General features: G+C 45.9%; 1 protein-coding gene across 8 annotated transcripts in view; it reads right to left on the reverse strand.

Moving 5' to 3' along the window:
* Positions 1-26,404, reverse strand: part of patj (PATJ crumbs cell polarity complex component) — a 472,630-nt gene that overhangs the window by 237,371 nt on the left and 208,855 nt on the right. For all 8 annotated transcript variants that reach the window (XM_068037182.1, XM_068037186.1, XM_068037183.1 and 5 more), the window contains one exon: positions 15,945-16,010. In XM_068037182.1, the coding sequence (XP_067893283.1) occupies positions 15,945-16,010 (66 nt within the window). The remainder of the gene's footprint in view (positions 1-15,944; positions 16,011-26,404) is intronic.

Here is a 26,404-nt window from a genome sequence, read left to right on the forward strand (position 1 = left end):
CTTCCTGTTGGGGGAATCATCTGAACTGGATCTGGACATGACCTCCATGACCTCACATCAGCTCTGTGGCATTTTTCCATGCAGATGTCCGAATATGCTAATGGCATACCCAACAGCAGGGACATGGCAGAAGGAGATAGAGATGAGGGTGGTGTCTCTTCACGACAACTGATCATCATGCCACCTAACTGTCCCACTAAACCTGAGCTAGAAGTTGTGCAGGCCCAAGAAGCTACCATGGTAGGACAAGTGGTGACTGCAGTTATCGGGGCTTCTGCTGACTGTGGCAAAGGAGATGACAAACCTTAGGGAAATGCAACAGGTAACCATCACATGTCCCTCTTCCAATACAGTAGTACTTGGAAGATTAGGTGGCATGAATCACTAAGTATCCAATGTCACCAGGGAAAGTACAAGCACAAGTAGATCTGCTTATGCAGATGGAAATGACCTTGCAAGCAAAATGGTATAAAATTAATCTTTGCCTCAAGTCACAAGCTGTGCCTCTTCACCTGGCTCAACTATTGCCCCTTCCTGAGCCACCACTTACCTTGCTGTAGAATAATGTCTCTCCAAATTACAAAATATGTAACGTAGCAGACTGCACTCAATTTGGATCCTGGTGGCAGAACGGGCCACATACAATCTTCTTTCTACTTACGTTTACAGGTTGTAGACAACTGTTAGTAACCCGACCTCCAGAGGTTTTCACTAGTCTCGCAAAACCCACCCATCAAGGACAAACCATTCTGGAACAAAGCTGGGACTGTGGACTGTCAGAGGATCACAGAGCTTTGGCTGCTTCTTGGGTAACAGACATCATTCTGTATGATGAAATGCTTGTGGTTACAAACAAGGTAAACTTTTTGAATTGACCCCCCTTCCTGTTCATCAATATTGTTGCTCTGGTTGGCATCCTTCCATCTACGATAGTTATGAACACGCAGCAAACAATCCATTTAGGTGTCTTCTCTTGGTGCTGATGGCTGTGAAGCCAATCCTTGAGAGGCAGGTTCTGCCACAAGTTTTGCACGTGAAGCTGCCAAGTGATGCTGTGAGTTATTGTTTACGGTGTTGCCAAGCTCACGCCAGTCAAAAGGATGTGTCACCATTTCCCTCTTTCACCAGCTAGTGACTCCCAGGTGTGATAGTCAACATTTAGGGCCTTCATGTCACACCTGCAAGCATCCTTGAAGCAGAGCTTTGGGCACCCCACTGGTTGTCCAGCCCTGGCTACCGCACCATACAGAAGGTCCTTGGATAATCGAGCACCTTCCATCCTGCTGATATGTCCATCTAGAAGTTTGTTCTTTAGGATTCAGCCATCTCAGTCAGAGCCAAACTTGGTGGTAGACATTAAAGTTCTCTACCCAGACTATATTCTACGTCCTTGCTTCCCTCATCACTCCACAGATTCGAACTGATTACAAGAATTGATCCAAAAATCAACTTTGTAATTAGAAATCATTAGCTTAGCACTTTCCAAACAGATAATGTTAGTGAACAAATGCACAGTATATGTTGCAGCAGATTCTAGTCAATTAAGGCACATCACAGAATCTTAAAATTCACAGTATTTACATAATTTCCCCAGGCAACCAAACATTAATTATAGAAAATGACGGATTCATAAATGATACATAAACAATATAAATACTCATTTTATTGGTTATAAAAATATGCAGTTGGTACATAAAACACACAAGCCTGAAGTTTCCACATGATTTCTTCCCAGATATCAGCTTAATCTAAGTGGAATCGAATTAATTAGTGCTAAAGATCGCAGAACTGTAATCGTACGTGAGTTGCGCTCATAACCACTTTACGTTGGAATATCTATGATCTTTTACATTAGTTTAAAAGTCCATTTTCCCACAAAACTGGCCATGACCCCAGGTTAGAAGAGCAATTTTCCACTGATTGTGGATAGTCAGAGATGGTCAAATTGAGGCCAGATTTTCGAATGCACAGGTGGTACCTGTGGTTACGTGAATCTAGCAGAAATCACCTGAACTGTGGTGACCAGGTAGTCAATTGAAGCCTGACTCAAGATCTGTTCCTTCTGCTGTAGTAATTACTTTATCATTTAAGCTGATCTGTCCTTGGTACATATGACCAGCATTTAAATGAAGCCACTCAGGTAATAGAGTCAGAGAGGGATACAGCACCACCTTCGGCCCAACAAGTCCACGCCAACCATCAACCACCCATTTATACTAATCCTACATTAATCCCATTTTTTCCATCTCACATCCCCACCTACCTACACTAGGGGCAATTTTTACAATGGCCAATTTACCTATCAACCCGCAAGTCTTTGGCATGTGGGAGGAAACCGGAGCACCTGGAAGAAACCCACGCGGTCAAAGGGAGAACTTGCAAACTCCGCACAGGCAGTACCCAGAACCGGACCCGGGTCGCTGGAGCTGTGCGGCTGCGGTCCGAGCCACTTCACCACTGTGCACAGGTGTGTCCTGCTCTGCTGTGGTAATTCATCAATTAGAGACAGTAGTGACCAGCAGTCAATTAATTCATTAAAAAGACCAATAGCATTAAATCAGCTAATTGAACACCCCTGTTTAAAAAAAAAAGGTGAAGAATGGCTCATTTCCGAGCAGCCACACTGCTCTTTGTGAAAGTGGAATATGCAGTTTTGGTCACAAATTGACTACAATTGGTTGCATTGCTTGATTGCACTGGTTCTCGGAAGATTTTATGCTTGGGCTAATGTGAATGAAATTACTTGGAAACAGCAGCGTAACATCACCTTGGCAAAACCAGCACAGAGTCCAGTGCATTCTGGGCAAATTTTGCCAATTGCATCTCTAGCGGAAATGCCACAACACATTTCCTTAGCATTATCCTTTAATGTATATTACAACAGCCATTAGTATGATAACCCATCATTTATTGCAATTGTAAACAACAGATTACCTGAATAAGTTTAATCGATCGAGAAACCAATCCCTTGAGTATTTAGAACAAGTTCAAATAGCTCTAGCAACAAGAATATTATCTGTATTGTCAACATTCTTGGAATCAATACATATAGAATATTGTACAGATAGCTGTGGGTTTACTCTGCTCAAGTTAGAAAATAATAATTTAGTAAGTCCATCATGAGATCTTTCATGAGTGTTTTTATTCCCTATTGTTGCAAATATAAAAAGCTAACTTTTAAGAAATAATTTTCATTTATATAGTGCGGATTCTCGAAGTGTCTCAAGGGGCTTCAGAGCTAATTAATTACTTTTGAAATATAGTCACTTATGTGCTTTGGTGATGTTGTTTGAGAGATAAATGATGGCCACAAGAGAAGGAAGTCCCCAGCTCTTCAAATAGCACCGTCTGAACAAGCAGATAGGACCTTGGTTTAACACCTCTTCTGAAAGACAACACAACTGAACAAATTCTGTATTGTCAGGCATGCATCCCAGTAATGGTATTTGAAAAATGTGATTTTGTTATGTTATCAGATATAAAAACAGCAAGTTAAAATGTGTGACTATTACTAGGAAAAGCCACAGTTCCCAGGACAATGCCCCATTGTTTTCTGGGATGTTAGTCTGCCCAAACTCAGTTTATTAAAGACAAGCTGCAAAGAGACTGTGTCTGCATCAAAGGACTTGAATAATTCAATATCAGATTTTTCAGTAATCACTCAATTTCTATTCTTCTCACTGCAAGAGATGGGACTGGATCGAGCTCCACAAGCAGCTTTTACAAACGTACTATACCTTAGTATAGTAAAAACAGGAAAAAAATTTAGACTCTAATCCAGCTTGTACATAATTCAATTTACTGCCTCACATAACATCTTAAAGCTTTGTTTCTCTGCACCATTTATTTGCTGTTACATCCAGAACTTTACTTTAGTCTGTATAAAGTGGTGTATGATAGTTCCTGCCATCTGATTTAACTTTTTATTTATTTCCAAAATATACTTTATTCATAAAAATCTGTAAAAAATACATGACAAAACAGTTCTAAACAGCACCAAGTCAAAAATTACAACAGTGCAAAGGAGGTCAGTTTCCTTCAACGCAGGAGTGAGTTGCCTCACAACCCTTCCATTTCATTTTGCATGCCATATACATTTTACAGCAAACGAAAATTTTCCCAATACAGTTCGAGGGGTTTTCCATGGATCCAGCCCCTCCGTTCAGCTTGGTGGGGGGACCTTACACAGTGGTCTTTCCCCATTGAGCCTTTTCTGCGGTTGTCCCAAGCTTTAGTGCGTCTCTCAGCACGTAGTCCTGGACCTTGGAATGTGCCAGTCTGCAACATTCGGTCGTGGACAACTCTTTGCGCTGGAAGACCAGCAAGTTTTGGGCAGACCAAAGGGCGTCTTTCACCGAATTGATAGTCCTCCAGCAGCAGTTGATATTTATCTCGGTGTACGTCCCTGGGAACAGCCCGTAGAGCACAGACTCCTGTGTTACAGAGCTGCTTGGGATGAACCTCGACAAAAACCACTGCATCTCTTTCCACACCTGCTTTGCAAAGACATATTCCAGAAGGAGGTGGGCAACTGTCTCTTCCCCACCACAGCCACCGTGAGGGCATTGTGCAGAGGGGGTGAGACTTCGAGCGTGCAGGAAGGATATGACGGGGAGGGCTCTTCTCACCAACAGCCAAGCTACATCTTGGTGCTTGTTTGAAAGTTCTGGTGATGAGGCATTCCACCAAATGACTTTGGCAGTCTGCTCGGGGAACCATCTGACAGGATCTACCATCTCCTTTTCCTGTAGGGCCTTGAGGACATTCCGTGCAGACCACTGCCTGATGGATCGGTGGTCAAAGGTGTTTTTCTGCAGAAACTGCTCTACGAAGGATAGGTGGTACGGCACAGTCCAATTGGATGGAGCGTTCCATGGCAATGTGACCAGGCCCATCCTTCACAACACCAGGGACAGACAGAACCTCAGCACGTAGTGACACTTGGCGTTTGCGTACTGGAGGTCTACACACAGCTTGATGCAGCCGCACACGAAGGTAGTCATCAGGATGAGGGTGACGTTGGGTACATTTTTCCCGCCCTTATCCAGACGTTTGAACATTGTGTCCCTCTGGAACCGGTCCATTTTGGATCCCCAGGTGAAGCGGAAAATGGCTCGGGTGACCGCCACAGCGCAGGAGTGGGGTATGGGCCAGACCTGCGCCATGTACAGCAACTACGTGAGCGCCTCGCACCTGATGATCAGGTTCTTACCCACAATGGAGGGAGATCGCTGCTCCCACATGCTCAGCTTGTGTTGTACCCTGGCTACTCGCTCCCTCCAGGTTTTGGTGCACGCCCCGGCCCTTCCGAACCATATACCCAGCACCTTCAGGTAGTCTGACCTGACGGTGAAGGGGACAAAGGATTGGTCAGCCCAGTTCCCAAAGAACATGGCCTCGCTCTTGCCGTGGTTAACTTTGGCTCCCGAGGCCAGTTCTAACGGGTCGCAGATGCTCATCAGTCTGCGCACAGACAGCGGATCCGAGCAGAAGACGGCGACGTCATCCATGTACAGGGAGGTTTTAACCTGAGTGCCTCCACTGCCTGGGAATGTCACCCCTCTTATGATCGCATCCTTCCTAATAGACTCAGCAAAGGGTTCAATACAGCAAACAAACAAGACAGGGGAGAGAGGACAGCCCTGTCTGACTCCAGATTGGATCGGGAAACTTTCTGATTCCCACCCATTGATTGAGACTGCGCTACTGATGTTTGTGTAGAGCAGTTTGATCCAATTGCAGATTCCCTCCCCAAACCCCATTTTGGAAAGCACGTCCAACATGTAGCTGTGCGATATTCTGTCAAAAGCCTTCTCCTGGTCCAGGCTGATGAGGCAGGCGTCCACCCTCCTGTCCCGTACATAGGCGATCATATCCCTGAGTAGCGCGAGACTATCGGAGATCTTCCTGCCGGGTACAGTACAGGTCTGATCAGGGTGGATCACCAACTCCAGAGCAGACTTGACTCGACTGGCTATGACTTTGAACAGAATCTTGTAGTCAACATTAAGCAGTGAGATGGGCCTCCAATTTCTGATTTCTGCCCTCTCCCCGTTCCGCTTGTAGATGAGGGTGATGATGCCTTTTCTCATGGATTCTGACATGCTGCCGGCCAGGAGCATACTCTTGTATACTTCCAGCAGGTCCAGGCCAACCCAGTCCCACAGGACCGAATACAACTCAACCGGTAAGCCATCGCTTCCGGGAGTTTTACTCGTCTCGAAGGACTTGACGGCCTTTGCCAGCTCGTCCAGAGTTAACGGCTTGTCCAGTCTCTCCCTCATGCTGTCATCTGAGGCCTCTGTGATAGATGACAGGAAGGACTGGGAGGCTCTGCTGTCTGTGGGCTTCACATCATACAGCCCAGCATAAAAGGATTTGCTGATCCTTAGTATGTCGGACTGCGAAGATGTTACCAAGCCATCCTCTTCCTTCAGGCTGCTGATAAGAAAGCTCTCTGTCTGTACCTTTTGGAAGAAGTAATGCGAGCACATCTCATCCTGCTCAATGGAGCGGGCTCTGGACCGGAAGATGATCTTGGAGGCCTCCGTGGCAAAGAGCGAGGCCTGCTGGCTCTTCACCTCATGGAGGTCCTCCTTGACCTCGACCCCCATCGACTGTATGCGGAGCAGATTTTGCATACTTTTCTGGAGTCGGGACATTTCCCTCTGAACACTTTTGAGGATAAAGAACCTCTTGATGTTCTCCTTGATCACTTCCCACCAGTGAACTGGAGACTCAAAGAGGGGTTTCACGGTTCTTCAACCTTTGTAATCCCTTTTGAGTTCCCCAATGTTCTCTGGGGTTAGCAGTGTAGCATTGAGCTTCCATATCCCCCTGCCAACCCGCTGGTCATCCTGTAAGTGACAGTCAGCCAGTAAGAGGCAGTGGTCGGAGAAGAACACCGACTTGACGTCGGTAGATCTGACCGTGACAGCACAGGACACAAACAACAAGTCAATCCTGGAACGTGCAGACCCATCCGATCTTGACCAGGTGCATCTACGCTGCGCTCCGTCTGCAGGTTTGCTGAAGACGTTGTGCAGTTTGGCATCTTTTACTGTTTCTATTAGGAATCTGGACGTAGCGTCCAGTTTGCTGTCGTCTCTGCCGGATCGTCCAGCTGCATCAATGATGCAGTTGAAGTCACCGCCCAGGATGACCGGCCGGGACGTCGTCAACAGCACTGGGAGCTGCTGGAAAACGATCAGCCGCTCGCTGCGTTGTACCGGGCGTATACGTTGATCAACCAGAACGGAGCATTGTTGTACATTACATCTGATATCCGATGGTGGGCACTGAGGAAATGGCTTATTACCTGCACCAGATTCCACCCCACCTCCCCCCCCCCTTTACCCCCCTTCCACCCCCCCCACCCCCGTCCCCTTCCCTGCTCCACCCTCTCAGCTCACCCCCTCACAACCCCGTCCCAGCCCGCCCCCCCCTCGCACCATCTTCACCCCGCACCCCCTTCCCCTGCACCCCCCCCCCACCCCCTCCCTCTACCCCTCCCCCTTGCATCCCCTCCTCCCACCGGCACCATCCTACACCTGCGTAGGGGCCCCAACAACCCCACTGCCTTGTGGGCGTCTCGGGAGAGACCAAGGCTAAGGGAGTAAACCCTAACAGAAAATCCGGAGCGGAACCCCGTAGGCGGTCATGTGTCACCTTTGGCATGTTTCCGGCAGTTCCTGCAGCCATACTGGTGCCAAACGTCGTGTCCTGCACTCCTTTGGACCCCACCAGAAAGGCCGAGAGGGGGGTTTTGACGACTGGGCAACTCTCAACCTCCATAAATTTGCCCAGGCATGCGCCATGGAGAGGTCACTCCATAGTTGCCTCACAGCGACTGAAACAACACGGAAGGCAGCAGTTACGGGTTATAAGTCCAGATAAATTGGCGTAGAAACTGGGCGCCACGGGTTGCCTTTGTCGGTGGGAGAGGTCATTGCACCTCACTGGACAGCTACCGCCCGCCTCAAACCGGGCAGCCCCCGGTCAATAAGGTTCTGTCCCGCCACAGTCTGCCTGCTTCAATGGGTGCTTGGAGCTCAGGGTCATTGCCCGAAAGGTGGACTGATACACCGCACCAAACAACATGAAAAAAGGAAAGAAGGTACCAGCCCTTCGCTTTGCAAGCTGGAACGTCAGAACTATGTGTCCTGGCCTGTCGGAAGACCTTACACAAATCAACGATTCTCGGAAGACCGCCATCATTAACAACAAGCTCAGTAGACTCAATGTGGACATTGCAGCACTTCAGGAGACTCGCCTCCCCGCGAGTGGCTCTCTAGCAGAGCAAGACTACACCTTCTTCTGGCAGGGCAGGGATCCTGAAGAACCAAGACAGCATGGAGTGGGCTTCGCCATCAGAAACTCCTTGCTCAGCATGATAGAGCCTCCCTCAAATGGCTCGGAACGCATACTGTCCATCCGACTGCTCACCACCTCTGGTCCAGTACACCTACTCAGCATCTATGCTCCAACACTCTGTTCCGCACCTGAAGCTAAAGACCAGTTCTATGAACAACTCCATAACATCATTAGCAGCATCCCCAACACCGAACACCTATTCCTGCTGGGGGACTTTAATGCCAGGGTTGGGGCCGACCATGACTCATGGCCCTCCTGCCTTGGGCGCTATGGCGTTGGAAGGATGAATGAGAACGGGCAGAGACTGCTTGAGTTGTGTACCTATCATAACCTCTGCATCACCAACTCGTTCTTTCACACTAAACCCTGTCACCAGGTTTCATGGAGGCACCCAAGATCACGTCGTTGGCACCAGCTAGACCTCATTGTCACAAGGCGAGCCGCCTTAAACAGTGTTCAAATCACACGCAGCTTCCACAGTGTGGACTGCGACACCGACCACTCCCTGGTGTGCAGCAAGGTTAGACTCAGACCAAAGAAGTTGCATCATTCCAAGCAGAAGGGCCACCCGCGCATCAACACGAGCAGAATTTCTCACCCACAGCTGTTACAAAAATTTCTAAATTCACTTGTAACAGCCCTTCAAAACACTCCCACAGGGGATGCTGAGACCAAGTGGGCCCACATCAGAGACGCCATCTATGAGTCAGCTTTGACCACCTACGGCAAAAGTGCGAAGAGAAATGCAGACTGGTTTCAATCTCATAATGAAGAGCTGGAACCTGTCATAGCCGCTAAGCGCATTGCACTTTTGAACTACAAGAAAGCCCCCAGCGATTTAACATCCGCAGCACTTAAAGCAGCCAGAAGTACTGCACAAAGAACAGCTAGGCGTTGCGCAAACGACTACTGGCAACACCTATGCAGTCATATTCAGCTGGCCTCAGACACCGGAAACATCAGAGGAATGTATGATGGCATGAAGAGAGCTCTTGGGCCAACCATCAAGAAGATCACCCCCCTCAAATCTAAATCGGGGGACATAATCACTGACCAACGCAAACAGATGGACCGCTGGGTTGAGCACTACCTAGAACTTTACTCCAGGGAGAATGCTGTCACTGAGACTGCCCTCAATGCAGCCCAGCCTCTACCAGTCATGGATGAGCTGGACATACAGCCAACCAAATCGGAACTCAGTGATGCCATTGATTCCCTAGCCAGCGGAAAAGCCCCTGGGAAGGACAGCATTACCCCTGAAATAATCAAGAGTGCCAAGCCTGCTATACTCTCAGCACTACATGAACTGCTATGCCTGTGCTGGGACGAGGGAGCAGTACCCCAGGACATGCGCGATGCCAACATCATCACCCTCTATAAAAACAAAGGTGACCGCGGTGACTGCAACAACTACCGTGGAATCTCCCTGCTCAGCATAGTGGGGAAAGTCTTTGCTCGAGTCGCTCTGAACAGGCTCCAGAAGCTGGCCGAGCGCGTCTACCCTGAGGCACAGTGTGGCTTTCGTGCAGAGAGATCGACTATTGACATGCTGTTCTCCCTTCGTCAGATACAGGAGAAATGCCGTGAACAACAGATGCCCCTCTACATTGCTTTCATTGATCTCACCAAAGCCTTTGACCTCGTCAGCAGACGTGGTCTCTTCAGACTACTAGAAAAGATCGGATGTCCACCAAAGCTACTAAGTATCATCACCTCATTCCATGACAATATGAAAGGCACAATTCAACATGGTGGCTCCTCATCAGAGCCCTTTCCTATCCTGAGTGGTGTGAAACAGGGCTGTGTTCTCGCACCCACACTTTTTGGGATTTTCTTCTCCCTGCTGCTTTCACATGCGTTCAAATCCTCTGAAGAAGGAATTTTCCTCCACACAAGATCAGGGGGCAGGTTGTTCAACCTTGCCCGTCTAAGAGCGAAGTCCAAAGTACGGAAAGTCCTCATCAGAGAACTCCTCTTTGCTGACGATGCTGCTTTAACATCTCACACTGAAGAATGCCTGCAGAGTCTCATCGACAGGTTTGCGTCTGCCTGCAATGAATTTGGCCTAACCATCAGCCTCAAGAAAACGAACATCATGGGGCAGGATGTCAGAAATGCTCCATCCATCAATATTGGCGACCACGCTCTGGAAGTGGTTCAAGAGTTCACCTACCTAGGCTCAACTATCACCAGTAACCTGTCTCTAGATGCAGAAATCAACAAGCGCATGGGTAAGGCTTCCACTGCTATGTTCAGACTGGCCAAGAGAGTGTGGGAAAATGGCGCACTGACACGGAACACAAAAGTCCGAGTGTATCAGGCCTGTGTCCTCAGTACCTTGCTCTACGGCAGCGAGGCCTGGACAACGTATGCCAGCCAAGAGCGACGTCTCAATTCATTCCATCTTCGCTGCCTTCGGAGAATACTTGGCATCAGGTGGCAGGACTATATCTCCAACACAGAAGTCCTTGAAGCGGCCAACATCCCCAGCTTATACACACTACTGAGTCAGCGGCGCTTGAGATGGCTTGGCCATGTGAGCCGCATGGAAGATGGCAGGATCCCCAAAGACACATTGTACAGCGAGCTCGCCACTGGTATCAGACCCACCGGCCGTCCATGTCTCCGTTATAAAGACGTCTGCAAACGCGACATGAAATCGTGTGACATTGATCACAAGTCGTGGGAGTCAGTTGCCAGCATTCGCCAGAGCTGGCGGGCAGCCATAAAGACAGGGCTAAATTGTGGCGAGTCGAAGAGACTTAGTAGTTGGCAGGAAAAAAGACAGAGGCGCAAGGGGAGAGCCAACTGTGCAACAGCCCCAACAAACAAATTTCTCTGCAGCACCTGTGGAAGAGCCTGTCACTCCAGAATTGGCCTTTATAGCCACTCCAGGCGCTGCTTCACAAACCACTGACCACCTCCAGGCGCGTATCCATTGTCTCTCGAGATAAGGAGGCCCAAAAGAAAAGAACATCTGATATGAGGATGCGACCGCCCACCACCTCCTTAACTTCGGAGATGGTGAAGTTACCTTCCCGCAGCAGAATACCCAGGCCGGAGGAACGGGAATCATTACCTCCTGACCAGAGCGATGGCCCGTGGGACCACCATTGCAACCATTGCCTGTAGGTGCTGAGGTGTGGTATTCAACACTCCAGCAGAAACAGTAGGTTGGCTTTGACCTTGGCGAGGTAATCCAAGGTTGAAACACATCGCGTAGTGGATTTAATGCTACGCACATTAATTGAAGCAATCCTTATACCCATTTTTTTCAAGTTAGTTGTTGCTTCCCATACCATTTGCCCTTGCTAGTCCCAGTCCTTCGGGATATTCCTGCACACCCATCGTGTACGCAAGCTGTTTCACGTTCGTTGGGCTCAGAAACCCCTCCTGGTTTTTCATGCAGGGTTTGTTCTGCTGGGGTGACATCGGGGGGGGCGGTCTTGTAGGCAGCAAGGATTGGGCTGCCCTCTGCTGTTCCCCTCTGTTGCTCCTCGAAAACATCACTGCTCCCGGCTACCCGGAGCTGAGGTGCGCCAGACGCATCTTTGCTTTAGGTGTCCCGGAGCAGGGATGCGCTGGCCATGTCGCTAGGTGTGGCGCTTTGGGGTTGGGGCACGCCGGGCCCATCACAGCTTCCAGTGCCCGGGGGCTGTGGGCCTTTATCTTCCAGCTCCTTTGAGTTCTGCCGCCTCTTTTGAAGGGGCCGTCGTTCCAGCACTTCCTCGTCCAGTGAAGAGGAGCTGCTGTAGTCTGTCTCAGACGGTAGGCTCCTCTTGCCACTGGTTTGTGTGGTGGCCTGTTCTGCTATTGGAGCTTTTTTCTTTGTGGTTTTCCTTTGTACCACTTGCCACTGACCAGTTTGTCCATCTGCTGCCTCCTCCTCCATTGATCCTGTCTGTGGAGGAGGGGTTTCCAGGCGCAGGGTAGGTGCTGGGTCATTGGTTTCAGCTGCCTTCCCTTTCTTCTCCTTCTCAAGTAGACTTTCCTCACTGCGGAGAAGGTTGCTTGTCTCCTTTCCAGCACCGGAAGCCTTCATCGTTCCTTCTCCTGGCCTGTCCTTGGACCTTGCCTCCTGAACAGGACACCAATTAGGCATCCTACCTATTCGCCATAAAGTAAGTTACCACCATCTAGATTGTTAAACCAGGGCAACACCATCTCACTGTTGCACTGAGTAAAAACACAAATTTCAGTTCATAATACAGGATCTGCTTGCAGAAAATATGAAGCATTCATGTGAGAAAAATTAGTGCTAAATCCTCAAACTATAGTAGCAGTGATGTAATTTACCTCTTCTTCCCAATCCTGGAATCTTAACCATTTACATTAATTAGTTAATTGACCGGTTGGAAGAGAACCCGGTACCAAAGTCTAACTTCCTGACAGAGGTTAAATCCTTAAAGAAAGAATTGACCATCTTTTCTGCAAGGAGAATTAATTCTAAGTCCCACATTCATTAAGTCTTCTGGGAATTTTCATGTCATACTTGCCTTTAGAGTACAAGTGGAATAATAGTAATTTGCATCAATAGCAGCTTGTATCAAATTTCTTTCTTGCTAATTGGCCTGGATTTTATATTTTTTCACCTTTCCCAGGCGACTGTATACCTTTGGGTGGGTCAGAGTCATATTAGGGAGTTGTCTTTGTTGCGATACACAGGGCACTAAGACACCTCAATCTCAGTCTCCCCTCATCAAATATCCACATGAGGATTTCCATCAGGAACTGCATGATAATGGTGCTCCAAAGCTGCTTTGGCTTGGGTTACCAAACTTACAACAAAACTAATTTCTATAGCTCAGTTACTCATTGGATAAACTTTCTGACCCATCATGGGAACTCTTCCACTGATTTTCTATTACAGTACTATCATTCTACCTGCGAGGGATTAAGCCCAGAAGCTTCAATGGACAGAGATAGGAAAAAGAAAAGCCACTTTTTTTTTTACAGGGTATAGTTATTGTCAATGATATATATAGAGACTGCAATTCACAGCCATTGAGCCATAAAAATAGAGAGAGAGAGAGTTCTTCTACTTATTGGTCTCCACAAACACCAGCCCCGATTTTGCGATCTCAGTTAAATTGTGGCTGAATATACCAGTAGTTTGGTGATTGGAAGTGGGGGGTGTGGTGTTGGAGAAGAGGGAGATAGGGCCTTGTGAAATTTTGTGATGCAAGGGCTTTCCCTAACTTGAACAGGCTATGAGCAGAGAAAACACTTGCCCAAACAACTTAGCCTAGAGTATAATAAAATAAAAGCAAAATACTGCAGATGCTGGAAATCCAAAATAAAAACAAAAAGTGCTGGAAATACTCAGCAGGTCTGGCAGCATCTGTGGAGAGAGAAGCAGAGTTAACGTTTCAGGTCAGATTCCCTTCATCAGAACCTAGAGTTAGCCTGGAGTATATTTGGCTGAGGTGTGAAAAACTTGTAGAGGCACCAACTTGCCATAAAGGGGAAGCAATGGTCATGGAAGGAGATTACCAACTGAGTCAGTGTAGTCACAAAAGCCTTTTGTAGCTCTCTGCAAATGAGGAAGGTATTTGCTGGTATCAGGAGCAAAGCAAACATAAATGTGCTGCCCACTTTTGCCCAGATTTCTTTTTTTTTTAATGTGACAGTGACTGCCTTTGACATCAAGGCAGCATTTGACCGAATATGGCAACAAGGAGCCCAAGCAAAACTGGAGTCAAAGGGAATCAGGGGGAAAACTCTCCACTGATTGGAGTCAAAACTAGCACAAAGGAAGATGGTTGTGGCTGTTGGAAGCCAATCATCTCAGCCTCAGTACATCACTGCAGGAGTTCCTCAGGGTAGTGTCCTAGGTCCAACCATCTTCAGCTGCTTCATCAATGACCTTTCCTCCATCATAAGGTTTGAAGTGAGGATGCTCGCTGATGATTGCACAATGTTCAGCACCATTTGCGACTCCTCAGATACTGAAGCAGTCATGTCCATATGTAGCAAGACCTGGGCAATATTCAGGCTTGGGCTGCTAAATGGCAAGTTACATTCACACCAGACAAGTGCCAGGCGCTGACCATCTCAAAAAAGAGAGAATCCAACCATCTCCCCTTGACATTCAATGGCATTATCATCGCTGAATCCACCACTATCAACACCCTGGAAGTTACCATTGACCAGAAATTGAACTGGACCAGCCATATAAGTACAGTAGATACAAGAGCAAGTCAGAGGCTAGAAATTCTGCAGCGAGTAACTCCTTGACTCCTCAAAGCCTGTCCACAATCTACATTGCACAAGTCAGGAGTGTGATGGAATACTCTCCACTTGCCTGATGAGTGCAGCTCCAACACTACTCAAGAAGCTCAACACCATTCGGACAAAGCAGCGCACTTGATTGGCACCCGATCCACCACCTTCAATATTCATTCCCTCCACCACTGATGCACAGTGGCACCAATATGTACCATCAACAAAATGCACTGCAGCAACTCACCAAGACGCCTTTGACAGCACCTTCCAAACCCGTGACCTCTACCACCTAAAAGGATAAGGGAAGCAGATGCATGGGAACACCACCACCTGCAAGTTCCCCTCCAAGCCACACACCATCCTGACTTGGAACTATATCACCGTTTCATTTCTGTCGCTGGGTCAAAATCCTAGAACTCCCCAACAGCACTGTGGGTGTAACCTACACCAGATGGATTGCAGTGGTTCAAAAAGGCGGCTTACCACCACCTTCTTGCGGGCAATTAGGGCTGGGCAATAAATGCTGGCCTAGCTAGCGATGCCCACATTCCATGAATGAATAAAAAATCTTTCACCTTTGTAACACTGCCTGCCTCTGACCCTGCCTAAACCATCTGCCACTGAAACTCTCATTATGTCTTTGACTATTTCAATATTCTCCTAACTGGCCTCCATCCTCTGTAAACTTGAGCTCATCCAAAATTCTGTTGCCCATATCGTTGTGTTGGCATCCCTTCATGGCCTGGGCCTTTCCTCTCTGTGTAACCTCCACAAACTACACCCACCTTCGGAGCTCTCCATTCCTCGAACCCTAACTTATGTATCCGCCACCCCCTCACTTCATCCCTGGCTTCACATATGGCATTTCTGACGCAACCTCCTGCTCCTCTCTCTCTGCCTCCTTAAAACCCACCTCTTTGACCACGCTTTTAGTAACCCCTCCTAATATCCCCTCCTTTGCCTTGCTGTCCAATTTTGATTACAACTCTGGAAAACATTTTCGGATGTTTTTCTATGTTAAATGTATTATATAATTACACGTTTCAGTTATTATTGTAAAAGATAATTTTCTCTGCCAACTTGACCAGTATTGTTAAAATGCAGAAGCAAGCAATGTATGAATAACCAGTTCATTTGGAATTGAATTCCAGTCTTTGAATCCAACAATTTTTTCATAAAAAGTCACATTGTTTCAATCATGAAACCAAATTACATGAAACAACAGTAAAGTTGCATAAGAGGCAACGAAAAGAGTTCTCGTTCTGTCCCTCTACAAAAAACTTTTAAATATGAAGCAATTTACCAATAATAAAAAAGTTATCAGTAGCCTCTTTTTAAGGGATTACCTTTATTAGTGTTTTCTTTTCTCTTTCTCCTCGTTGTCCAGTTTTGCTTTGATATACAGAATATGGCTGTAAGATGGAAATCCAAAATAAACTCAGTTTCAAACGGTATCTTGCATTTCAGGCATAAAAAAAACTTGATACACTACCTGCATTCAACTGTAACAATCTAAAACTTAAATAATGCATTTATTTTTCTTTCTAATTGTATAGTTACATAAGAACAGAGAACATAAGAAATAGGAAGAGACAGCCAATCGGCCCCTCAAGCCTGCTCCATCATTCAATAAGATTGTGGCTGATCTGATTGTGGTCTTAACTGCACTTTCCTACCTGCCCCACAACCCTTGACTCCCTTGTCAATCAAAAGTCTGTCTAACTCAGCTTCGAATATATTCAATGACCCAGCCTCCACTGCTCTCTGGGGAAGAGAATTCCAAACACAAACAACTCTCAGAGAATAAACTCCTCCTCATCTTCATCTGAAATGGGAGACCCCTTAATTTGAAACTGTGCCCCCTAGTTCTAGATTCCCCCACAATGGGAAACATCCTCTGTGTCTACCCTGTCAAGCCCCCTCAGAATCTTATATGTTTCAATCAGATCACCCCTCAATCTTCTAAACTAAAATGAGTATAGGCCTAACGTGTTCAAACCTTTCTCCTAAGACAAACCCCTCATCCCAGGAATCAGCCTACGTGAAACTTCTCTGAACTATTTCTAAGGCAGTTCCAATGTTCTTTTTGGCGCATTTGGTACATTAGGGGAGGTAGTGGTGTAGTGGTAATGTCACAAGACTAGTAACCCAGAGCGCCAAGCTAATACTCTGGGGACATGCATTCAAATCGCACCAAGGCAGAAGGTGGAATTTGAATTCAATTAATAAATCTGGAATGAAAAGCTAGTTTAGTGGTGACCTTGAAACCATTGTCGATTGTTGTAAAAATCCATCTGGTTCACTAATGTCCTTTAGGGAAGGAAATCTGCCATCCTTACCTGGTCTAGCCTGCATGTGACTCCGGACCCACAGCAATGTGGCTGACTCTTACATGCCCTCTGAAATGGTCTAGTAAGTCACTCGGTTGTATCAAACTGCTACAAAGGCTAAGAGAAGGAATGAAATTGGACGGACCACCTGGCATTGACCTCTGCACCAACAGCAACTGCAAACCCAGCCCTGTTGACCCTGCAAATTCCTCCTTACTAACATCTGGGGGCATCTGGGAGAGCTGTCCTACAGACTAGTCAAGCAACATCCTGACATAGTCATACTCACGGAATCATACCCTGCAGACAATGTCCCAGTCACCACTATCACAACAGTGTGTACCATCTACAAGGTACACTGCAGCAACCCACCAAGGCTCCTTCGACAGCACCTTCCAAACCCGTGACCTTTACCACCTAGAAAGACTAGGGCAGCAGATGCATGGAAACTCCACCACCTGCAAGTTCCCCTCCAAGCCACACACCATCTTGACTTGGAACTACATCGCAGGTCCTTGTGTGTCACTGGGTCACAATCCTGGAACCCCCTTCCTAACAGCACTGTGGGTGTACCTCAACCCCAAGGACTGCAGTGGTTCAAGAAGGCAGCTCACCACCACCTTCTCAAGGACAATTAGGATGGGCAACAAATGCTGGCCTAGCTAGCGACGCCCACATCCCACGAACTAATAAAAAAAACTAAGATGGGTTTAAATAGAAATCATGAGAAATATTAAGCGTAATACATATTAGCTATGGGGAACTTCCTTTCTAAGGGTCTAAAAATCTTCCAACAACTCCCTCCTTCTACACATTACTGATTATACTGAAGCTCCTCCCCAGTAAAAACGACAAGGAAACGCATACAGGAAACAGATAAATATTCATAACCACGTAAAACCAGGTCCTTCTCAGAATATGATTTCTGCATGCCATATAAATAATCTAATTTCTACCCAAAGAACCAGAGTTTCTACATACTTTTAATAAAACTCCATGGTCAGAAATAAGGAAATTTAGTTTGAGGAGACTTTTATTCAAATGGCAAGGACAGGAATCTTTTTCAATTTCAGTACCCTTCAAGCACTATTGATTATGTTTAGGCTATGCCTCTTAATTTAGGGAAGAACCTGCACCAAAAGACACAACAGATGAAGTCCTGTCAGTTCAACCACACGGTGCCCATTTTTCAGGCGCTAAACAACCTCCTAAGCTTCGAATATGGCAGGTAGGAGGAAGTGCATAGTTATTACAAGCCGCAAATGCGCCAGCCGTATTGGTAAAAGTAAAAACATTGATGCGCATTGCTGAAGCAGGAGTTCGGCTCTTCGCATATGCAAATTAAGGCCATAATGCCAGTTTTAGTCTCCATTTGGGAGATTGGTTTGCTGGCTTCGGCTTCACCCTTCTCCAGCACAAAAACCTCCTTTCTCTCACTCTGGCCTTTTGTGCTTCCCCTCTTCTATTTGCACCACCACCTCAAGCTGTGCCTTCACTCATCTAGGGCCCATGTCTTAAATTCTCTTCCTAACCTCCCTCCCTCTCCTTTTTTAAGGCTCCCTTAAAGTTCGCGTACAATCTTTTGGTCATCCTTCCTGGCATCTCCATTGTCTTGCTATTTTTCTATGTCAATGGTGCTAAATAAATTCATGATGTTGTTACTTTTAGCATGTACAAAATGATCCCACAACCAAACATGTTTTGCCTTCACCTCCCAACATTTCAGAGGGAATAATCGCTCTGCAATAACTTGGTCCATTTTTCCTTCACCTCCACTTCCAACTGTCCTTTCCTTGTGCAATTGCAGGAAATGCAACACCCATTAACCTCCTTCCACACAATTATCTAAAACTTGTCCCATCAGCCTGGAGGGAGTACATCCAAAATAGCCCAACCTGTCCTTTTCTCTTTACAGATGCTACTGCATGTTCCAGCATCTTCCACTTCTATCTTGGATTTTTAACATTTTGTAGTTTCCCTTTTTTATTTTTCAAGAGATGGAAAAGTGTTAACTTAGAGAGAGCATAGTAAACATTCAAAATAAGGGAATACAGTCAAAGCTGTGTTGGAATGTTATTCTTGCTTATACTTCTTACTGAGTCTCTCTAAGTTCTTCTGAATAGTTCAAAGGCTAACAGCTTAATTTTCCCCATAGTTTTCTTACTGCCACTCAAAATTTTAAAAAGGTACCCATAATGTGGGAACACGAGACAGCATTGCCAATCTGTGAAAATTGACGTCAATGGGCGGCACAGTGGCGCAGTGGTTAGCAATGCAGTCTCACAGCTCCAGCGACCCGGGTTCAGTTCTGGGTACTGCCTGTGTGGAGTTTGCAAGTTCTCCCTGTGTCTGCGTGGGTTTCCGCCGGGTGCTCCGGTTTCCTCCCACGGCCGAAGACTTGCAGGTTGATAGATAAATTGGCCATTGTAAATTGCCCCTAGTGTAGGTAGGTGGTAGGAGAATGGTGGGGATTTGGTAGAGAATATGGGGTTAATATAGGATCAGTATAAATGGGCGGTTGTTGGTCGGCACAGACTCGGTGGGTCGAAGGGCCTGTTTCAGTGCTGTATCTCTAAATAAATAAAAAATAAATTAAAAAAAATATATGCAATGGCCTCAATATTACTTATTATTTATTTTTCACATTCTTGAAGAGTCTGTTTTCAGTCCCTTATAGTTGAAGAATTTGGAGAGAAACAGTTTGGAAGCCAATGGCTCATCTTTACACATTACACCTCTTTATTTGTTAATTAGTTAACAGGTAATTAGGAATACAGAAGCACACAGCACTTTTTTTCCCCACAGTGCTGGCTTAACTCTTGTTCAACAAATTATCCACAGGAAACACTCATGTGTATATGCTAAGTATCACTGCAACAACCAGTGCATGTTAAAAGACAGGTTATCATTTTGTGCACGGTGACCTAAATGACATGCAGTAACTAAACATAATTGTTTGTATTATACCTACAAGTCAAGTATGGTGCATTACGGACACTTCAACTCATGGATCAGAATGTAATTATCTCCAGAAATGCATGATAATTAATAAATCATCCTCTGGACTAACTCAAATTGGGATTTGAGCATCTTTAAGTCACTGCGTTTAGAGGCTGAACAAAAACCAAGAAGTGACTGATCAGGTAAAAATGGCGCAACTTTACAAAACAAATAATAAACAGAATTTTATGCTTCAAGCAGAATCTTGCAGCTATTTTTGATGCATAAACTGAAGTTGCTGCCAAAATATACATGAAAATGCAACTTAAATTAAAATTTTGCAGCATGCATTGCTATCAAACTTGACCAAGGGTTTGATCTTCAGTACCGGTTGAAATCATTAACATTTACACTTTTCAAACACAACATGGGAGTAGTGCATGCAAAGTCTTTTAAGAATTTTTAATAAGATCTAACTACACTGAAGAAATGTTCCATTAAATTTAATAGGTGTGGAAGATGTTGGTATGATTCTGAATCAATACTTTGCGTCTGTCTTCATAAAAGGGGGACAATGCAGATACTGTAGTTAAAGCGGAGGAGTGTGAAGTACTGGGTATGATAAACATAGGGAGAGAGGAAGTATTAAGGGGATTAGCATCCTTGAAAGTGGATAAATCACCAGGGCCAGATGAAATATACACCAGGTTGTTAAAAGAAGCCAGGGAGGAAATAGCAGATGCTCTGACCATCATTTTCTAGTCTTCACTGGATGCAGGTGTGGTGCCAGAGGATTGGAGGACTGCTAATGTTGTACCTTTCATTAAAAAGGAAACAAGGGATGGACCGAATAATTACAGGCCAGTCAGTCTAACCTCAGTTGTGGGCAAATTATTGGAATCTATTCTGAGAGACAGGGTAAACTGTCACTTAGAAGTGCATGGATTAATCAAGGATAGTCAGCACGGATTTGTTAAGGAAAGATTATGTCTGACTAACATAGAACATAGAACAGTACAGCACAGTACAGGCCCTTCGGCCCACGATGTTGTGCCGAACCTTTAACCTACTCTAAGATCTAAGTAACTATCTACCCTTCATTCTACTAATAGAACAATGAATTTTTTGGATAAGTAACAAGGAGGATTGATGAGGGTAGTGCAGTTGATGTGGTCTACATGGATTTTAGCAAGGTTTTTGACAAGGTCTCACATGGAAGACTGGTGAAAGAAAAGGCCCAGGGAAATGTAGCAAGGTGGATACAAAATGTTTCTGACTGTTTATTTACCGCTTATTTACCAAATCAACCTTATTCAGCTCTCCCCTCATATCCATGTAATTGGCTTTGTTTAAGTTTAAGATTCTTGTCTGGAACTGGAGTATGTCGCTCTCAATCTTAATCAGAATCCAGTTGCATTAATGATCACTTTTTCCCAAAGGGTTTTTTACTAAGAGGTTCCTAATTAAACCTGCCTCATTACACAATATTAGATCTCAAATAGCTTTGTCCCTAGTTGGTTCCACAATATATTGTTCCACTAAACTGTCGCGAAAGCATTCTAGAAACTCATTTTCCAGACTACCTTTGCCAATTTGATATGTCCAGTCTATATGAAGATCAAAGTCCCCTATGATTATTACATTGCCTTTGTTACAAGTTTCAATTAGTTCTTGCTTAATTATGTGTCCAATGGTATACCTACTGTTAGGGGACCTATAAGCTCCTCTCAGTGTTTTCTGACCCTTGTTATTCCTAATCTCCACCCATACTGATTTTACTTCCTGATCTGAGCCAAGATCCTTTTTGACTACTGTCCTTACGTCATCCCTTACTTTCACCCTTTTTAGAAAAGGGTGTAAGATTTGCAATTCTCATTTTAGATTAGTGTAAATAAAGCAGATTAGTTAGTATAAGTGAACTAGAGCGGCACAGTGGTTAGCACCGCAGCCTCACAGTTCCAGCAGCAAATGGAATTCAACTTGGAGAAGTGTGAGGTGATGCATTTGGGGAGGTCAAACAAGGCAAAGGAATACACAATTAATGGAAGAATACTGAGAGGTGTAGAGGAAGTGAGGGGCCCTTGGAGTGAATGTCCACAGATCCCTGAAAGTAGGACAGGTCGATAAAGGTGGGTTCAGTTCTGGGTACTGCCTGTGTGGAGTTTACAAGTTCTCCCTGTGATCGCGTGGGTTTCCGCCGGGTGCTCCGGTTTCCTCCTACAGCCAAAGACTTGCAGGTTGATAGGTAAATTGGCCATTGTAAATTGCCCCGAGTGTAGGTAGGTGGAAGGAGAATTGAGGGAAGGTGGGGATGTGTTAGGGAATATGGGATTTATGTAGGATTAGTATAAATGGGTGGTTGATGGTCAGCACAGACTCGGTGGGCCGAAGGGCCTGTTTCAGTGCTGTATCTCTCTATGACTCTAAAACTGGCTCAGTGGCAGGAAACAAAGGATAATTGTTGACAGGTGTTTTTGCGACTGGAGGGTTAGAATTAGAATTAGAACATTACAGCGCAGTACAGGCCCTTCGGCCCTCGATGTTGCGCCGACCTGTGAAACCATCTGACCTACACTATTCCATTTTCATCCATATGTCTATCCAATGACCACTTAAATGCCCTTAAAGTTGGCGAGTCTACGACTGTTGCAGGCAGGGCGTTCCACGCCCCTACTACTCTCTGCGTAAAGAAACTACCTCTGACATCTGTCCTATATCTTTCACCCCTCAACTTAAAGCTATGCCCCCTCGTGTTTGCCATCATCATCCGAGGAAAAAGACTCTCACTATCCACCCTATCTAACCCTCTGATTATCTTGTATGTCTCTATTAAGTCACCTCTCCTCCTCCTTCTCTCTAACGAATACAACCCCAAGTCCCTCAGCCTTTCCTCGTAAGACCTTCCCTCCATACCAGGCAACATCCTAGTAAATCTCCTCTGCACCCTTTCCAAAGCTTCCACATCCTTCCTATAATGCGGTGACTAGAACTGCACGCAATACTCAAGGTGCGGCCTCACCAGAGTTTTGTACAGCTGCATCATGACCTCGTGGCTCCGAAACTCGATCTCCCTACTAATAAAAGCTAACACACCATATGCCTTCTTAACAGCCCTATTAACCTGGGTAGCAACTTTCAGGGATTTATGTACCTGGACACCAAGATCTCTCTGCTCATCTACACTACCAAGAATCTTCCCATTAGCCCAGTACTCTGCATTGCTGTTACTCCTTCCAAAGTGAATCACCTCACACTTCTCTGCATTAAACTCCATTTGCCATCTCTCAGCCCAGCTCTGCAGCCTAGCTATGTCCCTCTGTACCCTACAACACCCTTCGACACTATCCACAACTCCACCGACCTTCATGTCATCCGCAAATTTACTAACCCACCCTTCTACACCCTCATCCAGGTCATTTATAAAAATGACAAACAGCAGTGGCCCCAAAACAGAACCTTGCGGTACACCACTAGTAACTAAACTCCAGGATGAACATTTGCCATCAACCACCACCCTCTGTCTTCTTTCAGCTAGCCAATTTCTGATCCAAAGCTCTAAATCACCTTCAACCCCATACTTCCGTATTTTCTGCAATAGCCTACCGTGGGGAACCTTATCAAATGCCTTACTGAAATCCATATACACCACATCCACGGCTTTACCCTCATCCACCTGTTTGGTCACCTTCTCGAAAAACTCAATAAGGTTTGTGAGGCTTATTTTTTTCAAGATGATTAGAAATCCTATCTCTTATCACCTTTTCCAACATTTTACCCACAACCGAAGTAAGGCTCACAGGTCTATAATTACCAGGGCTGTCTCTACTCCCCTTCTTGAACAAGGGGACAACATTTGCTATCCTCCAGTCTTCTGGCACTACTCCTGTCGACAATGACGACATAAAGATCAAGGACAAAGGCTCTGCAATCTCCTCCCTAGCTTCCCAGAGAATCCTAGGATAAATCCCATCTGGCCCAGGGGACTTATCTATTTTCACACTTTCCAAAATTGCTAACACCTCCTCCTTGCGAATCTCAATCCCATCTAGCCTAGTAGGCTGTATCTCAGTAATCTCCTCGACAACATTTTCTTTCTCTACTGTAAATACTGACGAAAAATATTCATTTAACGCTTCCCCTATCTCCTCTGATTCCACACACAACTTCCCACTACTATCCTTGATTGGCCCTGTTCTAACTCTAGTCATTCTTTTATTCCTGATATACCTATAGAAAGCCTTAGGGTTTTCTTTGATCCTATCCGCCAATGACTTCTCGTGTCCTCTCTTTGCTCTTCTTAGCCCTCCCTTTAGATCCTTCCTGGCTAGCTTGTAACTCTCAAGCGCCCTAACTGAGCCTTCACGTCTCATCCTAACATAAGCCGCCTTCTTCCTCTTGACAAGCGCTTCAACTTCTTTAGTAAACCACGGCTCCCTCGCTCGACAACTTCCTCCCTGCCTGACAGGTACATACTTATCAAGGACACGCATTAGCTGCTCCTTGAATAAGCTCCACATTTCGTTTGTGCCCATCCCCTGCAGTTTCCTTCCCCATCCTACACATCCTAAATCTTGCCTAATCAGTCATAATTTCCTTTCCCCCAGCTATAATTTTTGCCCTGCAGTATATACCTGTCCCTGCCCATCACTAAGGTAAACCTAACCGAATTGTGATCACTATCGCCAAAGTGCTCACCTACATCTAAATCGAACACCTGGCCGGGTTCATTACCCAGTACCAAATCCAATGTGGCATCACCCCTGGTTGGCCTGTCCACATACTGTGTCAGAAAACCCTCCTGCGCACACTGGACAAAAACAGACCCATCTAAAGTACTCGAACATAGTATTTCCAGTCAATATTTGGAAAGTTAAAGTCCCCCATAACTACTACCTTGTTACTCTCGCTCCTGTCGAGAATCATCTTCACTATCCTTTCCTCTACATCTCTGGAACTATTCGGAGGTCTATAGAAAACTCCCAACAGGGTGACCTCTCCTCTCCTGTTTCTAACCTCGGCCCATACTACCTCAGTAGACGAGTCCTCAAACGTCCTTTCTGCCGCTGTAATACTTTCCTTGATTAACAATGCCACACCCCCCCCCCCCCCCCACTCTTTTACCCTCTTCTCACTGAAACATCTAAATCCCGGAACCTGCAACACCCATTCCTGCCCCTGCTCTACCCATGTCTCCGAAATGGCCACAACATCAGGATCCCAGGTACCAACCCATGCTGCAAGCTCACCCACCTTATTCCGGACGCTCCTGGCGTTGAAGTAGACACACTTTAAACCAAGTTCTTGCTTGCCAGTGCCCTCTTGCATCCCTGTAACCTTATCCCCTACCTCACTACTCTCAACAGCCTGTACACTGGAACTACAATTTAGGTTCCCATTCCCCTGCTGATTTAGTTTAAACCCCCCCGAAGTGCACTAACAAATCTCCCCCCCAGGTTGTTTCCAGTGGTGTTCCGCAGGGCTCAGTACTAGGTCCCCTACTTTTAGTGCTATAAATTCATGATTTGGACGCAAATGTAGGGGGCATGATCAAGACGTTTGCAGATGACACAAAAATTGGCTGTGTGGCTGATAGCGAGGAGGATAGCTGTAGACTGCAGGAAGACAGCAATGGACTGGTCAGGTGGGCCGAAAAGTGGCAAATGGAATTCAACTTGGAGAAATGTGAGGTGATGCATTTGGGGAGGTCAAACAAGGCAAAGGAATACACAATTAATGGAAGAATACTGAGAGGTGTAGAGGAAGTGAGGGGCCCTAGGAGTGAATGTCCACAGATCCCTGAAAGTAGGACAGGTCGATAAAGGTGGATAACAAGGCATATGGAATCCTTTCCTTTATGAAATGAGGTATAGAGTTTCGAGCAGGGAGGTTATGGTGGAACTGTATAAATCATTAGTTAGGCCACTTGAGTACTGTGTGCAGTTTTCGTTACCTCATTACAGAAAAGATGTAATTGCACTAGAGAGGGTACAGAAGAGATTTACGAGGATGTTGCCAGGACTGGAAAAATGCAGCTATGGGGAAAGATAGGCTAGGGTTGTTCTCCTTGGAACAGAGGAGGCTGAAGGAAGATTTGATTGGGATGTACAAAATTGTGAGGGGCCTGGATAGACTGGTTAGGAAGGGGCTATTTACCTTAGCAGAGAGGTCAGTGACTAGGGGGTATAGGTTTAAAGTGATTGGTAGAAAGATGAGAGGGGAAATGTTTTTTGACCCAGAGGGTGGTAGGGGTCTGGACTCACTGCCTGTAATGGTAGGAGAGGCAGAAACCCTCAATTCATTTAAAAGGTGCCCTATGCACCTCAAATGCCATAACCTGCAAGGCTACGGACCAAATGCTGGAAAGTGGGATTAGGCCGGGGGGCTCGTTTTTCAGCCAGCACAGACACGATAGGCCAAGTGCCATAAACGTTCTATGATTCTGTGAATAGATGCTATCATGTAAAGAAAAAACTTAATTCCTGACTAAATGAAATCTCGAACCGAAGTAGGAGGTCATTCTGCCTGCTTATGCCTCT

This window comes from Heterodontus francisci, chromosome 8 (assembly GCF_036365525.1).
Source record: "Heterodontus francisci isolate sHetFra1 chromosome 8, sHetFra1.hap1, whole genome shotgun sequence".
NCBI lineage: Eukaryota > Metazoa > Chordata > Chondrichthyes > Heterodontiformes > Heterodontidae > Heterodontus > Heterodontus francisci.